This window comes from Leuciscus leuciscus (genome assembly GCF_965113295.1).
Source record: "Leuciscus leuciscus genome assembly, chromosome: 11".
Taxonomy (NCBI): Eukaryota; Metazoa; Chordata; class Actinopteri; order Cypriniformes; family Leuciscidae; genus Leuciscus; species Leuciscus leuciscus.
In genome coordinates, this window is record NC_138735.1 from 17,761,898 (window position 1) to 17,780,903 (window position 19,006).

The following is a 19,006-nucleotide window of genomic DNA, read 5'->3' on the forward strand; positions in this document are numbered from 1 at the left end:
ATACACACACACATATTATGTAAACAAAAACATTTATGTTAGATGTGATTAATTGCGATTAATCGATTGGACACAACTACTTTTTTACATTTTCAACTTTATTTAGAGTAATGTTGCTGTTTGAGTTGTGTTAGTAGTGTTGAAACTCAAGGTTATGGTAAGGGGAATTACATTTCTGAATCACGCTAGAAGTGGTTGACCAATCACAACACACTTGTCGAGCCGACCAATCAGAGCATGCTTTTCAGAAGGAGGGGCTTCATAGAGAACTAAACAGGGGTGCGTTTCCCGAACAACGACGTAACTCGCTGCTTAACTACCATTTTATGATGCATCATTGAAGAAATCAACTAGCCAGTCACGACTGTTTCCTGAAACCGTATTGTCGCAAAGTGGTCGTTCAACCACGTTATTCTATGACGTCACGCACGTGGTGGAGTAATAACTCCTTTTAATGAATCTGTTTGAGATCGAATTAACGCTAGATGTTTCGCTATAAATTACAGACATCTGGGGACTATTTCTAATTTTTCTCAGTTATTTAGCTTTATTTCCAGATACAATCATAGGCTCGTTCTTACACACTAGAGCACGTTCGCACATGCGCACTCTTCAAAAACGGTGCTTTAAATCTCTTGACAAACTAAAAGACGAAAATGACATTTGTATGTATTCTAAATAAAAGACACAGGTCGTACTGAGTGTCATCTTGCTTATTTTGCTCAAGATAAGAATTTATTAAGTCCACATGTCATGCAAACTAGAACCTATGCTTCTAACCACAGGTCGAGAGCTGTCGTTCCAACTACACAACTTTGCGATGCTGTTTGCGAATGTTGAACTATGCTGATAACGACGGAACTTGCGAACATAGTTGGCTAACGATGCTTTTGGGAAACGCACCCCAGAGCGTTACTGACAGACTGGGAAGAGAGGTGCTGCAATGATGTAAAATATGTGAAAGGTAATGTGTTTTGAACATTTAGACATGAAAACCTAGTAGACCCCAAAAACAAAATCAAGACTTTGAAAAAAGGGGCATATAGGTCCCCTTTAGTTTAAACATGTGATCTTACTTTAGCTGAAAGCATGATTGACTTTGGTAGAAGATGAGCAGGAAATATATCACACAATCCAAACAGCAACTCTTTGCCAAAGACACAGTCTGGTAGAGCTTGGTACAGCTTTTACATTATGATGAACCCTGAAGTAAATATCATCACTAATGACTGTTTAGAACTGTTTTGCACCATTACACTTTCTCTCTCTATCTCTCTCTTTCTCTCTCTCTAGCAAAGTGGATTATTTTTCTTAATGTGCTTCATATACTGTCTGATACTAAATCACACTAACCTTTTTTTCCACATGCATAAATAATACTTTGCACAGTATGCAAATGTTGCAGTATATAAAGCTAAAATCTGCAGTATTAAGACAGTACACAAGGTAGAATGTGCACTCAACATGACGTTTGACATCTCATTATTTAATCAAACTGCTCCTTGATCAAGTTTATAGGATAAAATTGAATTAAAAATGCAAAATGACCCATTTGCTACTAAATGAAATGTTTATTATTGCATAATCTTTCCCTTACTATTTATACACTTTATCGTTTAAAGTTTGGAGTTGGTAAGATTTGTAATGTTTTTGAAAGAAGTCTCTTATTCTCATCAAGGCAAATTTTTTTATTAAAACAGTAATATTTTCTAATATTATTACAATTTAAAATAACTGTTTTTAAATATATATATATTTTAAAATGTAATTTATTACTGTGATGGCAAAGATGAATTTCAGGGGCAGTGTCACATGATCCTTCAGAAATCCTTCTAATATATATATATATAAAAAAAACATTTCTAATGTACAGTGATACATTTATTTTCAGGATTCTATGATTAATAGAAAGTTGAAAAGAACAACATTTATTTGAAATAGAAATATTATGTAACACTATACATGTCTTTGCTCTCACTTTTAATAAATGTATTGCCTCCTTGCAGTGTCAGAGAAATACTAATAAAAAAAACTTTTGAATGGTAGTGCATATATAGCATATTTTATTTATAGGCATACATAATGGAATATAGTAATCAAAATACAATATATGCAGTGCAGTATGCATTAAATTATGTACATTTTTGGCTATGTTTGGAATGGAATATAGCACCTTATGTTCTTTAAAAACAGTAAATGTAACATTAGGCAACTATTCCTTTTTTGTCACATGGCATCATGATCATTGCATATGAGTTATCATACCATCATCTTAATGAAATGTTATATACATTATTACTTTTTATTTTATTTTGACTTACAGTAATAAAAAAAATAAAAAAACTTTTGCCAGTCCGATCAAATAGTGAATCACAAAACGATGTTAAAACTAGTTGTAGCAAAGTTGTAATGGGAAGAAGGAGGCGGGAACCGGCGAACGTTCTCAAAGTTTTATAATCATAAAATCAATAAACAACAAAACGAAAGTAATGGCAGCAGCCCCTCACTGATGACTGTTGCCACATATAATAAAACAGAAACAAAACACAACGTAAAGTCCATGGCTGGGTTTCCCGATAACGTTGTCTCTTAGCGCGCTACGAAGACTCTTAAGGTATAACTAAAGGTATACCATTACTAGGCGTGTTCCCCGAACTATATCTTAGAAAGCTGCTTAAGATATACCTTCTTACGTGCAACGTGCTCTCCGTAGCGACGGTGCTGAATTGGTTGATATCGATGGCTCGAGAATCAATTATTCTCTCGTCCAGGCGCTGCTTCACTGCGTTATGTGAGAAAGCGGTGTTCTTTATAAAAGAAGCACTTCAGAAATAGTTGAAATTGCATTTATTAGGACTCATGGGATATTATAAAAAAATTATCCAAACTATAATAGCCTATAATAGCCTAGCCTACATATTTTAAAATTGTATTATATATTGCTGCCACAATAACCATTAAAAAAAAAATTCGTGCTTTCATCTAATTTTTGTTCGCTGAGGTGGAGCTGCGATGAAATAGTGTTCTTGTAAATACTTTCCAGCATTTCAGTAATAAAAGTGTACATCTTACATACGGTACTCGGTAGTGATCAAAAAGGATTTAAACAGTGAATTTTGAATCTCTTCTTGTAAAGTCAGAGATGTGGATTCAGACGGCAATTAAATTCCAACACGACTGTTTGTCAAAAAACAATTTGGCCAGGGATTTTTACGCGGGTTGGGTGAGAAAAAAGACTGACATTATGGATTAGAACGACAATAAAATCACTTAACCCTGTAAATGTTTAAAATACCGTACGAGGTCATGATGAACTATTAGCGTCCGAATAGGACTTACCTGACAGTCTGCTTTCACTGGCCTTTGAAAGCGCTCCGCTGACGGCGCCATCTTTTAGAACAACTATTCGCTGTATCGCTGCCATAGTTTGAGCAAACTCCTCACCACAATCATTCCCTTTTAACAGACTATTAAGCCTTTAATGGTTCGGCAGCTGATGTACTATTGTATAATATAATAAAAAATCTAACAACAAACCATATAATGACCATTTTATTCTTTGCATGAAAACACTTGAATTAGCCTAATTGAAAACTGTCTGGGGAGTATTATAACTTCAGAATTATATTCATATAGACCTGCAACAGTGATAAGGTAAAGCTAAGAGTGGTCCAGACCAACCTTCCGAACGTATGACTTACAGAAGGTATACTTAACTAAGAACGTTTCGGGAAACACGTATTAACGATAAGGTACAACTTAAGGTGTAACTTAAGAACGACGTAGCGTTAAGAAGGTTTCGGGAAACCCAGCCCAGACCTGTTGCTCTCTCATCCTTCAACGTCGCCGCTCCTCCTTGTATGCTTCGGCTCCTCCGTGAGAGATACGAGACCGGTGCGTCGCGCAGGTGTCGCTCATCATTAATCAAGTCACCGGCCTCGCACCGTTCTCTCACGGCCCTCGGCCTCGTTCTGCTCGCCACAGTGGGAAATGGAAATGGAAGGCAATTTCAGTGTGGAATGTGTTCTTGCATGCATTGTACTCTGTTGTACAATGCATATTTTGGCTATTGTTGTAGATTGCCAGGGCATTCTATGCTGAAAATGTCCATACTATGCACAGTATACATGCTATACACTGCAGGAAGAATGAGAATATGCCAGCATGCTACTCCAAATGCCTGTGTGTGTGTGTGTGTGAGAGAGAGAGAGAGAGAGAGAGAGAGAGAGAGAGAGAGAGAGAGAGAGAGAGAGAGAGAGAGAGAGAGAGAGAGAGATAGACGCATGTGTTTATGTGTGCATGCTTGCATTTATGTGGCAGGTTGCAGCATTTGCCATCAGGCAACACTGATAAGACAGAGGACACGAGTCTGGCAGAGCCGAGAGGATGTGGTACCGCCTCCAGCAGGGGATTGGCTGATTAATTGGATTCATTCATTAGTTCGATCTACCAATTTAGCACTTTGGAAGATATTAATCAGTTGCTTATTTAAATGTCACCTGGAAAAAGCAGAATGGGAAATGGGGTCTTTTCAGTAGCTACTCCACAATTGGATAATCTTGATTGGTTTATAACTGCTATTATGAGCACACTGAAATTAAAAGCAATTTATACACTCTTGTACGTGTCCTTTTGGGTACGAGATGGTGTTTGAACGTCTGCCAATTATCCATTTACATTTATGCATTTGGCAGACGCTTTTATCTAAAGCGACTTACATTGCATTATCCCCTGGGATCGAACCCACAACCTTGCGTTGTTAACGCAATGCTCTTACCACTGAGCTACAGGAAAGCTGTATCCAACGGCTGTTTCTTTAAAGACAGCAAGATGCTGCGCTGATGCACTCTAGAATAATTTTTCGAAGGAATTGAAGTCAAACACAAGTTAGCAATGCACATGTCTTGACACTATGTTGACTGAGCATTACGCATGTGTATTTTTACGAGACTTCCTCACACAGTTTACGGATATCTTGGCAGGCACCATTTTCAAGGCTGAAGAAATATAAATCTCCTTTAGGTTGTTATGGGTAAATACTGTAATCTTCAAAAGATTATAGTCTAAGCCAGGGTTTACAAACCAAGGCTGCACACAAGCACTGGGGGAATCTGGAAGTATTCTGGTGTAATCTGGAAGTATGCATACACATACAGTATACACACGCACACACACACACTCCCATTGATGACAGACGAGGCAAGAAATGCTATATAATAGTGTTTCCTCTTAGCCAGATTATGCCTGCTTAGGATACTGAGGACGTTGTTTACAGAGGTCATGGTTTCAGTGTTAGAGGATTTACAGCTTCCATATTGTCCTCTCACAGTGCTTTATAACTGTGAAAAAAATCTGCAGGATTTATGCTGGGTGTGAGAATTCCCTAGTAAATCACGACAATGTGTGTGAGTGTGTGTGCTCATGGGTAGAAGTTCAAGTGTAGCATTTTTGGATATTTTTCCTCTGCATTTCTGTTTTATAAAGTAAATTCAAGTAGTTGTTTTTCATTTACAGTTTTGATAAACCATTCCTATCATTCCATTATCTGATGCATTTGGTATCATAAATCCTTCTGAAAGCACCTGAACACTGATAACTATCTCTTTTTAGCTCTGATGTTGGTTAGTTCCTTTTCGTAGCGGAAATTCGAAACTGCATCTGGTATTGACGCTATGGGGAACGTGACCGGTGTCTGAGGCACGTGTAAACAAAAGCCTATAATCATTGGTAGACGGCAGTCCATGATGTCACACACGGAGCACCCGTGAATGTAAAGGAGTACCTGAGTTACACAGCATCAACTTTTTATCTTTAGGAGTCGTTTGTTTGTATGTGCATGTAAGATGTCTCTCGAGGGAGCTGGATAAGCGCATTACATTTTTGTGGTAAGAACTCTACTCTTCCTTGATTTTCTCCTGAAGGAGAAAAATCTACAGTTTGCATGAAGCACGTTTAGCTCCCGAGGGAGTTGAAGGCACTCATGGCTATAAATTTGAAGTAAGAGGCTCTGTTATTTCTTGATTCTCTCTAGAAGGATAATAATCTAGCCGTCTACCAATGATTATTGGCTTTTTAGACGTGCCTCAACGTTTCCCCATAGCGTCAATACTAGATGCAGTGTCTCTTTCCCCTTCTCATGGAACCAGGGTTACAGTCGTAACCTGTGATGTTTTGTTTATTTCCAAAAATCTTTCTATAGCAGAGATCAATGAAAAGCGGTGCGTGGTCCAGAATCATTGATCATAAATGAATGCAGTTATAAACCTAGTTAGGTTTCCTTCTCTGTAGTGGAAACCGAGCATCTGATGCAAGATATACCTTTAAAATATGTAATATACCTAAATATGATTCACAGTGTATTGAATCTTGCAGGTAATGGTGAATCAGTTCAATGTGTCTGCCGCTTGTTGAGTGACAGAGTGTACGGCAGATTGAGTCTGCTGACTGTCATGACAATGACAAGTGTAGAGGCAAGTTTTCGTTTAGCCTCTGCACAGTGTAGTGAAATGTGTTTGGAGTCATATATAAAGAAATGAATACTCTATATTCAGACATCAATACTCTTATTCAGCCATTGTTAGTCAACTATGGTCGCAAGGTCAGTCGTTTTCAGCGTAGTTCAATGAGTTGGTGTTTCCTGAAACCATGGTTCCAACGAAAATTCGCAAACAGCCTTGCAAAGTTGTGTGGTTGGAATGACAGCCCTCGACCTGTGGTTAGAATCATAGTTTCTTGTTTGCATGACAAATTTTGCAGGACATGCACACATGCTCACACATGGAGGAGTCTATGATTGAATCAGAAAATAAAGCAAAATAACTGAGAAAAATGAGAAGTAGTCCTCAGATGCCATGTCTGTAATTTATAGCAAAAGATCTTGGAACTCAAATGGATTAATTAAAAGAAGTTATTACTCCACCACTTGCGTGACATCATTAACCAACATAGTCGAAAGACTCATTTTATGACAATACTGCTTCGGGAAACAGTTGATTTCTTCAAACGATGCATCGTACTATAGTTAACCAGCGAGATACGTTACCAATTTTCATGTTGTCAGCTTGGAAATAAAATAATTGTTACTTTTCCCTTTTTTATATTTTCATTATTTATTTAAACTATTTTAATTTGTGTGCGCACACACACACACGTTGGGTTTCCATGTTATATGGGGACTTTCCATAATGATTTTTATACTGTACAAACTGTATATTCTATCCCCTAACCCTCTAAAAACAACCCTTACAGAAAACTTTCTGCATTTTTACATTTTCAAGAAAACATCATTCTGTATGATTTATAAGCTGTTTTCCTTATAGGGATTAAAAAATTTCCCCACATGGTCAAAGATTTCTGCTTAGCCTACTTTCTTTGGAGACATTGTGTCCCCACAACGGAATACCTGAACCACACACACACACACACACACGTGTATAGGTGTCAACCTGAAAATGTACAAAATAATTTTCCTTTTTTTTTTTTTCTTTTTTTTTTTTTAGCCATGCAATATATTTTATTATAGTTATTTTGAGACAATCAATTGTTCAGTTCAATCCATCTGTTCAGACCTTTGCTGTGAAATAATATTTAACAATAAATCTATAAATGGTGCTGTTTTTGTTTTGTGCTTTTGTTACCCAAGTCTTTTCAATTTTTAAAATCTGTATCTGAGATAACAAATACAATCAGGCACCTTACCTGCTATGCAGATGTTGAAGTGGTAACGTTGAATTACCACACAAAAGAAAGCCTATATCCTTTTTACATATTCATTGTAATTTCATATCTCCTATCTCACATTTAGAGATATGAGTGTCTTTTCCCTCATTCTTCTTGATGATAGATGCCTTTAGATAACCTTTAGAGGAATCCTGTATATTACATGTGACTATGGCTGAAGACTGATCCCATGGGGTCTGCTGGACCTTGTGGGTTAAGTGATGCCACATCCAAATCATAAATCAGTCCAGCAACCAGCTCTCTTGACCTGAAGGTCATTGTTTCATTAACTTCCTGCCACTCTGAATTTTCCATCCATATCTACCCCCACAAATACAGAAGTTGTTGCTTCTGCGATGGTCCTACCTACACACACACACACACACACACACACACACACACACACACATTTACTTTATTGCTTATGCCTTATTGATTCTTGAAGTGGTAATATTCTAACTGATCTACTACAGTGTTTATAAATCTTGGCTGTTTGGAAGCAGCCACATTCTCTCTCATGTTGATTGACAGCCCATTGCCCCTGGTTTACCCTCAGATAGGCGTCAGATCTCTGGCAAGGGGAATTGAACGGACAGAAGGGTGTTTTCAACTTTACAGCAGCCCATCCACAGGGAAGAGCAGCTTTCCCTTCGGCTCACGCCGCTTACGCTGTGGGTGGGTAAACAGTGTCGGTGCTACTCTTTCACGAGATTGTCAGATAAAGAATAAGGAGGATGACAGACAAGTACAATCAGATAACACCCCTACACTCAAGCAGCCTTTCTTTACTCCCTTGCTAAAAGAAAGGATCCACATCTTCTGTGGAAACCGAAATAAAGGGTGGCAGCTACCTTTGATTACACTGTGAGCAGGAGAGTAACAGTCAGTTTCTACAACAAAACAAGGCTGTGGTTTATTTCCGCAGTGTTGTTCTAACTGATCGCTGTATTGTTACAGGTAAAATGTTTCAGAGGATTTGTCTTGGAATGCTTAGAAAGAGTGGCTAGTTTAAGTTTGAAGACACTGGCCTTCTATAGCATTAGTCCAACTTGTTCATTTTGAATGGTCTAAGGCTACGTTCACACTGCAGGCTGAAACGACCCAATTCCGATTTTTTTGCCCCTATGCGACCTGTATCTGATCTTTTCATGACAGTCTGAACGACACAGATCCGATCTTTTCAAATGCGACCCAGGCCACTTGGGTATGTGGTCCCAAATCCGATACATATCCGATCTTTTCAAATGCGACTTCAGTCTGAACGGCCAGGTCGCATTTATCCGACCCGCACGTCATTGATACGCGAAAAACGTCATAATCCTGCGTTGAAGTAGTCGTCGGTTTGAAAACGGACTGCATATTCGTCGAGCTGAGATAAATCTGCCGAACGGGTCGACCTCGACGAGCCCGTTAATAAAAAAAAAAATACATAAAAAAGCCCACGGCCATTATATATACGTTATGTTAACTTATTTGTGCTGAATCTGATATTAGATAGGTCAGCGGCTGCTGTCTGGCTCTTGTGTAACGGTCGCTGCGCGCGCTCGTGTGTGTGTGTGTGTGTGTGTGTGTGTGTGTGTGTGTGTGTGTGTGTGTGTGTGTGAGAGAGAGAATCACAATTAAAGTTTAGCTACTTCCGCAACCAACAAGTGACGTCGTTGACCGTTGAGTACTCTTCTGCGCATGCGGGTCACTTCTGGGTCATTTCACGTTCACACAGGAGATCACAAAAGGTCGCATTTAATTGGGAATGTGAACGGCCTTGCAAAAAAATCTAATTTTTTCAAAAAATCGGAATTGAGCATTAAGCCCTGCAGTGTGAACGTAGCCTAAGGCTTGTGGAAGCGCACACTATAGCTTGTCATTATGTTGCAGGTGATACATAATTTGACAAAAATAAGATTTATTAAGATGTCAATCAAAACGAAAAAATAATCTATTAAGTCTAATGAAAAAATATATAATCACTACTGGAGTATGTATACGTGGTTATTAGGTGTCTTTACCTTCTATGTACTTAAAAAAATTTTTTTTTAATTATTAGTGCAATGTGCATATTGTGTTGTTCATGTATTGCAGAACACTTTTGCTGCTATTGAGATGGGATGCGGGGGACAGGTTTGGTGTTGTGATTAGGTTTACAGGTGGATTACGGGAAAGGGAAAGGTCAACAGTGTAATTATGGATGTAATTATAGATATTGATTACAGCTGTAATTACATGCAGGTTTTTAAACAATATAATTACAATGTAAAAACATATATGTAGACAGTAAGTGTATTGTATCAAATTATTAACTTAAACTCAAAGTATAGACTGTAGAAGTCAAAGGCAACTTTATCAAGTATGCATGCCTAATTCTAAGTCTTGAGACCTTCGCTTGCATTTAAAAAATAAAATAAAAATTAACTCTTTCCCCGAAAGCGTATTTTTTATTTATTTATTTTTGAACGTTGCCAGTCACCGCCAGCATTTTTTACCATTTTCAAAACAATTTCATGGCCCCCGTTTTTTGGGGTTTTTTTTATTATAATTTTTTTATGAATATCTAAACATGCAATATATCAAAAGAAAGAACAGAGCCTCTGCTTTTAGACAATATATATATATATATTTCTAGCTTAATACATAATTTTATTATAGACACTTGAATGTGGGTAAGTTTCATAAATAAAAAAAACACATTTTGAGAAAACAACAAAACGTTTTTGTCAAAGATTACATCCAGATCGGATTCAGACCAATGATCAAAACACAGAGTCCATAAACATTTGACCAAAAAGCTGACTTTCAACTCTGTAGGTTTGATACACTCATGTGTAAAACACAATTTTGTTTTTGCTAAATGTTGATATGCTTAATATTAATTATCCAATGCCATTTTAGAGTAAAAATAAATGGAATGAATATGACATGACAAAATATTAAATTAATTATTATTAAGGATATTGGAAGTAAAACTAAACAATGACTAAAAAACTGTAAAAAAAATTAAGTAATGAATGAGTAATCAATCTCTTTTTCAGTTTTTGCTAAAGATAGTAAAAAAAACACCTGTAACCATAGTGACTAGGGTATACTCTATGATCATAAAATCACATAACAACAGAAAGTCTTATCTTAATTACCGAAATGCTATTTAATGAGCGACGACAAAGAGGGCCAGAGTTCATCCATCAAATCTGAATTAACCAACAGTGGCTTCAACTGATAATTTTATTTTGAATAAGTACTGTATAGAGAAGCAACATTAGGGTCACACTATCGATCTAAAAACTGTCCCTTTAAGGCAGTCATTTCGGTTATAGAATTGACTCCCTGTGTATTTTGCACTATAACACAATATTCTACTGTGTGAATATGTATATACTGTACACTGATTGAGAGCAATAAGTCAAGTTTTGAATGTAAGTGGCAGAACCCAGTTCCAGTTTCCACACTGTTCTGTTCTTTAATCTGCCATTTTATCTTATTTCTGCCAATTAATCGCTTTTGATATGGCGATTCTCTCTCACACACACTCGCTCTTTCTTCCAATACCCTATTTCTGTAATGTATTCTTTCTTATTATTTCTTTTCTCCTCAAGGCCTGATCTGAATCCTCAGTGTAGATGTTGAGCAACATGTGTAATGTGTGAAATGTTAAACAAAGATGGGTTGCACAGAACCTTCACGATAAATTTGCTTGCTAACTACCCTGACCCCTTGACCCCAAATTAATAAGGACAATGTAGGCAACTCTGGCACGCAAAGATTAGCCAATCACAACAGAGATCGAGGTGGTAATGCAACTAAATTAGAACTGTTTTTGCTGTAAGAAACCTTGACATGCATTATAAGTGGACTTGTAATAAAAAAAAAGGTCTCATATTGCCAGGAACCACATGTCCGTGTTCCAAAATAGGAGTGAATATGTCATAATAGTGATGGGTGTCCTCTGCGATCACACACAGTGACCCACATAAGTGCTCACAGGAGGGTGAAATGAGAATGAGAGAAATAAATCAGGATTTTTCACCAGATCAATCCACAAATCAATCAGTCTCTCATATAAAGATAACTGAGGTACAATCCAATCCTCTCTTAATGGGTGCAGACTTTTCTGTGCGTTTGTATGTGTATATTTATACATGTGTGTCTTCTCTAAGAGAAGTCATCTTCAATGAGATTCGCTTCTGTAAATGCCATCGTCTCTGTCCATGTATGAATATCAGAGTGAACGGTGGGATCACAGAGCGAAATATCACCCATACTAAATATAAGCCGATCTAATCACAGAGGGGTGAGAGTAATTAAACTGCCCACCTATTAGTTCTGCATAGCAAAATGCCGCTTCTGATAGACTATGCTCATTTATGTTAGGATAAAGAGTAGGGCTGTATTGAAGCATGAGATTGTAGATATTCATTTTGACATAAAGCATCCCACAGAACATTTGATTCTTATTGCACAAAAAAAAAATGCAATCTTTTTAGTTAATTAAAAAATTTAGAGTTATCGGTTTGCATCAGTCTGGAATCTGAATCTAAATTGAATCAGATCTAACCAGAAAAGCTGTATTCCCAGGCATAGTATATTTTGCATTGCTTTCAAAGTTATGTCAGTAAAATAATCAGTACTTATTACTTTGGGATCTAAACATTTCCCTTTGTCTTTACATTGTTTCTACAATGTTCATGAAGGTTATTTTGTCACGTTTTAATATTTTTTTTTTTAGCTCCAGCCTATTATTATGAAACAAATTCTACCCTTAAATGCACTTAAAAACAAAACTAACAGTGATTGGTTGCTTTACATGTCAATTGGATGGTTTAAGTGGGCGGTTCTTGATCAGAATAAGTTGCAGTGAAGACCACTTTTTAAAAAAAGTTTGGCTATATGAGACTGTATTGTTGGATATACAATAATGTCTTGTGCATTATAAATTCTGCTCTTAACCACTATTGTTAGACTGAGTGTGATATTTGCAATACATGTGGTTCTTCAGAGACTTGAATAGGCTATGTACTTTTTTAAACTAAAGTGCATTTGAAAACCAAGAAATTCAACTAAGAGAAGAATTGAGTCAACTGGGAACTGAGGAGATTTCACTGAATGTACGGTTACATAATGATGCTCCACAGCAGGTTAAAGTCTAAATTGTTCTTTAACGTGTAATGTTATTTAAGAACAACAGGTTGGATCAATACAATTTAGATTATGGCTTTCCATTATTATTTGTTTAGACTGAAGTGTTTTTTTTTTTTAAAGTGGTGCAGGGAGAACGTATTTTTTCAGGCCAACCCGAAAGCTCACATCACCCTGGTTCTCTCGAGAAAAACTCAATAGGATTTTCCAATTAAGATTCGTGCACGTTTTGTTAATCAAGATCATATTCACAAATAAACTTAATTATACAGTCACCACATGTAAAAGCTATAAGTTAGGCTATGAACAAACTATACCACAGATGCATGTCTTAAACATCACCATGATTAAGCTTCCGACTTTTGAATCTTTATATAAAATCTACAAATTGGAAAGTTTGAGTTAGAATAGTTTGCAAGAGTGTGAGTTACTGTTGTTCTTGGTCTTGAGAGCATTATTGATCACATGGAAACCCAGACACAAATTCAGACACACTCTCACCCAAGTGTTGGGGACATTTAGTTTTCAAAAGCATATAAATGCCAATTGAAAAAGAAATGTTAGTTATGATTAATTTAAATTCCTTCACATTTGTACAATAAAACTTGAGCTTCTGTTAACCACTAACTTTGTTTCAGGTATTTAACCAAAAACCAACTACACCGTTTTCTCTATAGGTGGTTTCAAAGCCCCTCCATTACAGACAGCTCGCCAAACATGTTTAATTTTTTTTACAAGCCTCTATAGAGCAGTGAAATGAAAAATATACTGGAAGATATTGCTAAATGAGCGGTCTAATCTCTGTTTATTGAATGCTTCCTTCCTGTTCATTCCACTTTCCTTCCTGTTCAAACTGCAACTCTGCATCATTTTTGAAACGTCAACTGCGAGATTTCAAAAACTATTAAACAGTTCACATATCTTATTGATCAATCTCAACGTACACATTGATTGTACATTAAATGGTTCAGTTGATATAACACAGCACAATATTTATCACTCATCTGAATTATATTTTAAATCCTATTTTCTTGCTTCTTCTTTTTTTCAGATCCTGACTTTAAAGACGTAGGAGTCCCCAAACCTCTTCCCTGTGGGTATTATTCATTCATTTATAAGCACCCTACATATTAATATATCTATGGCTTTTCATTTTCCGTAATCTGTCTTCTTATGTCTCCTCCACTATAGTTTGTGAGTTTGAGATGGGAGGACCTGAAGGCATCATTGAATCGCAGCAGATCACCAAAGACGGCAAAGCCTTGCAGACAGAGGCAGTGGACTGCAAGTGGTACATCCGTGCCCCTCCTCGTTCCAAGGTCAGTCCCCCGCAGTCAGACCCTGTCCCAACTTCCCCTGCTCTCGTCTAATAACTCTCCAGTTGTTTCCCTGTTGTCGTTGTGTTACCCAGCCTGCCACATTTCTGACACATGACAGCTTGTATCTGCCTCAAGCTGTGCAGTAACCGCCTAGCACTTCAACATTTGGATTCCTGTTTTGCAGTCGTTTGCATTATGCGGCCATTGTGAAAACATCTCGGGGCGGATTTGTATGCGGTTAGGTGGAATTCTGTTGAGGATAAAAATGTGGCAGTTCTTGGGCGCATGACATACAGCAGAATGAGCTCTCGCAGGGCTGCCGTTGTTTTGTTTCTATGGCAGATGAGAATCAAAGGAAAAGTGTTCATGTGGAAAAAGTCAGGTAGTCCAGTTTATTTGGGGTCAGATTTGGTTTTATAATTGGGGCACTGTTGCCAGTGGAGCAGTTTACAGCTGTCCTTGTCTCACTACGCTCTTAAAAATAGAATCAGCATCCATAGAACCTTTCCATTGCACAAAATGTTCTTTATAATGGAAAAGGGGTCTTTAGATTTTTAAAATGTTCTTCACAATAAAAAAATGGTTCTTTTAAGAACTGTTCCCTAAATGGCATCACTGTGAAAACCATTTTGGAACCATTATTTTTAAGTGTATCAAAATATTAATTAATGCTTCAGTCTTTTTCCATTTTTATGTTACAGTAACAGTGAAAAAGATTGGACTGCTCTTTTTTCCCCCTTTTATTATGTTGTTTTCTGATCCAAATGGGGAAAAAATAAATGCATCCTCATTAGGATAATTTATTACTGTATTAATGTATTCTGATTGGTTAATTGCATAATTCTGCAGTCTCATATTCTTTTATAATATTCCAAACTGCACAATTGACCGTTGTCCCAGTTAACCAATCAAACGTTTGGGGTTTAAAGGTCTCTTATGCTCACCAATGCTGCATTTATTTGATCAAATAGCAATATTGTGAATATTATTACAATTTAAAAGACCTGGGCCCGGTTTCCCAAAGCGTTCTTATCTCTAAGTAGTTCTTAACCTATTCCTTAACCTCTCTCTTAACCTTATGGGACGGTTCCCGAAACGTTCGTACGCTAAGTATATCTTTTGTAAGTCACACTTTCGTAAGGTTGGTCTGGACCACTCTTAGCTTTACCTTATCACTGTTGCAGGTCTATATGAATATAATTCTGAAGTTTTAATACACCCAGACAGTGTTCAGTTAGGCTAATTCAAGTGTTTTCATGCAAAGAATAAAATTGTCATTACACTGATTTTTTTTTTTTTATTATATTATTATACAATATTATTAATTTAATTAAAACGCTCTTTTAAAGGCCAGTGAAAGCATAGGCTACTGTCAGTTAAGTTCTATTCGGACGCTATTATCATGGGCTCGTCGTATTTTAAACATTTACAGGGGTAAGTCGGTGATTTTAGTGCCGTCCGAATATCAGTGTTTTTCTCACCCAACCCGCGTAAAAATCCCTGGCCAAATTAGTACCTTCTGTTTTTTGACAAACAGGTCGTGTGGTAATTTAATTGCCGCCTGAATCCATATCTCTGAGTTTACAAGAGATTCGAAATTCACGGTTTAAATCCTTTTTGATCACTGCCGAGCACCGTACGCAAGATGTAAACTTTTATTACTGAAATGCTGGAAAGTATTTCCAAGAACAATATTTCATCGCAGCTCCACCTCAGCGAACAAAAATGGGAAAGAGAAGAAGGCACGTAAATTTTTGAAAAGGTTATTGTGGCAGCAATATATGTTACAATTTTAAAATATGTAGGCTAGGTTATTATAGGCTATTATAGTTTGGATTATTTTTTATAATATCCAATAATCATAATAAATGCAATTTCAACTATTTCTGAAGTGCTTCTCTAATAAAGAACACCACTTTCTCACATAAACAGCCCCTGCACGAGAGAATAATTGATTCTCGAGCCATCGATTTCAACCAATTCAGCACCATCGCCACGGACAACACCGGGTAACGTCGCACGTAAGAAGGTATATCTTAAGCAGCTTTCTAAGGTATAGTTCGGGGAACACACTTAGGAACATAAACAAATTTGGTAAGATATATCTTTCGAGTCTTCTTAGCACGCTAAGAGTGAGCGTTATCGGGAAACCGGGCCCAGGGCTGAGTTTCCCGAAACCTTCTTAACGCTACGTCGTTCTTAAGTTACACCTTAAGCTGTACTTTATGGATAATACGTGTTTCCCGAAACGTTCTTAGTTAAGTATACCTTCTGTAAGTCATACTTTCGGAAGGTTGGTCTGGACCACTCTTAGCTTTACCTTATCACCGTTGAAGGGCTATATGAATATAATTCTGAAGTTTTAATACACACAGACAGTGTTCAGTTAGGCTAATTCAAGTGTTTTCATGCAAAGAATAAAATTGTCATTACACTGATTGTTGTTAGAATTTTTATTATATTATTATATATAATACAATTTTATAAATGTATTTTAATAAAAGAGCGCTTTTAAAGGCCAGTGAAAGCAAAGGCTACTGTCAGTTAAGTCTTATTCGGACGCTGATATTGTTTATCATGGGCTCGTCCGGTATTTTAAACATTTACAGGGGTAAGTCTGTGATTTTAGTGCCGTCCGAATCCATAATATCAGTGTGTTTTCTCACCCAACCCACGTAAAAATCCCTGGCCAAATTAGTACCTACTGTTTTTTGACAAACAGGTCGTGTGGTAATTTAATTGCCGTCTGAATCCACATCTCTGCGTTTTCAAGAAGAGATTCAAAATTCACTGTTTAAATCATTTTTGATCACTGCCGAGCACCGTACGTGACGTACACTTTTATTACTGAAATGCTTGAAAGTATTTACAAGAACAATATTTCATCGAAGCTCCACCTCAGCGAACAAAAATGGGAAAGAGAAGAAAGCACATACAAATTTAAATGGTTATTATGGTTATTATGTATATTAAATTTTAAAATATGTAGGCAATGCTATTATAGGCTATTATAGTTTGGATTACTTTTTATAATATCCCATGAGTCCTAATAAATGCAATTTCAACTATTTCTAAAGTGCTTTTTTATAAAGAACACCGCTTTCTCAGATAAACAGCCCTTGCTGATTCTCGAGCCATCGATATCAGCAGATTCAGCACCATCGCCACGGACAGCACCGGGTAACGTCGCACGTAAGAAGGTATATCTTAAGCAGCTTCCTAAGGTATAGTTCGGGGAACACGCCTAGAAATGGTATACCTTCAGTTAAGTTATACCTTAAGAGTCTTCGTAGCGCGCTAAGAGACAACGTTATCGGGAAACTCAGCCCTGTTCTCAATAAAACTAAACACACTTCAGTTGGAACAGAAGGGTTTGCCCAGAGTCGTCAAGTTGCCAGTGAAACTGATCAGTAGCATATGACTAAACACAATAAATTGTCTCCATTTCCTATATTAGATAGCAGTGTTGACTGGAGAGCAAAACTGTGTATTTTGCCATGGCTCGGTGATAATATTTGTGTTTTAATATGATTTATTGTTTCAGAAATTGATTTTTGTGGATCTGATGTCCTTCCAGAGGCACAAATCAAAAGCATATGCCCTTGTCCGTTTCACACAGATATTCAAGCATTTTTATCATCCACCAGCACTGCTCAAGGGAGACTAAAAATGTCAGCGCTATGACTCATGATTGCATTTGTATGAATCTGTACACAATGCTTATTATGAAGACTTTGCCTTTTTTCTCCAGTTACTTCAGAGAGTGTTGATAAACCAGTATTTATTCAGCAGACTGTGAGCAGAGGTAGTATAAGGGAGAGGATATGGACCACTCACAGAAAAATGATTGAAAGAAATCATGACGCTCAAGGAATGGAATAGAATTTCTCTTTCAGTTAAAAAAAAAAAGTCACCTTTTTTATCTGAATCCGAATCTAGATATGAATTTGAATAAAATAGTGTACACTATCTTTCAAGAGTTTGGTTTCAGTAAGTTTGTTTGTTTGTTTATGAAATCAATACTTTTATTGACAGTAGCAAGTATGTATTCATTTCAATTTATCAAAAGTGACTGTAAAAATATTTATAATGTTTGATTTTTTCATCAAAAATTCCTGCGGGAAAAAAAAATCAGAAAAAAATTCAGCAGCACAACTGTATTCAACATTGATGATAATAATAAGAAATGTTTCTTTAGCAGCATATCATCATATTAAACTGATTTCTGAAAGATCATGTGACACTGAAGACTGGGGTAATGATGCTGAAAATACAACTTTCCATCTCAGGAATAAATTATATTTTATAATATATTAAAATAGTAAACAGTTATTTTAAATAAAAAACAATGTGATCAAATAAATTTAGTTTTTGGTGTGTGTGTGTGTGTGTGTGTGTGTGTGTGTGTGTGTGTGTGTGTGTGTGTGTGTAAAAGACATTTTTTCAAAACATAAAAAATCTCCCCAACCCCAAACTGTTAAAGGGTAGTGTATGTTTATATAATATATAAATATTTTATGTATTTTTGCAAAGAAAATGAAGGTAAAATGTATTTTTTATGTATTATATAAATGATTAATTCATGAATGCTATTGACATTGACATTTCACATGACATTTCACAACCTTGTCATACAAAATTCTAATTATCTGATATTTTTAAAAACGAATTGACCTTGACACGCAGTCAAGGGGTCAGTATTTTTCAAATGTTTATAACATTTCAGCAAAACTTCTTATTGAATGCCTTTTACCTAAGAACGAACTGACTTGCCTTAAAAGGACTTTTGTCCTCCTGTTCCTAACGTCTCTTGAAATGTGCATATAACTTCACGTCATCTC

General features: G+C 36.6%; 1 protein-coding gene across 1 annotated transcript in view; it reads left to right on the forward strand.

Moving 5' to 3' along the window:
- The window catches only part of neto1l (neuropilin (NRP) and tolloid (TLL)-like 1, like), a 101,273-nt gene that overhangs the window by 59,093 nt on the left and 23,174 nt on the right, over positions 1-19,006 (forward strand). The window contains exons 5-6 of the mRNA XM_082183541.1: positions 13,898-13,939; positions 14,038-14,165. Of these exons, the coding sequence (XP_082039667.1) occupies positions 13,898-13,939; positions 14,038-14,165 (170 nt within the window). The remainder of the gene's footprint in view (positions 1-13,897; positions 13,940-14,037; positions 14,166-19,006) is intronic.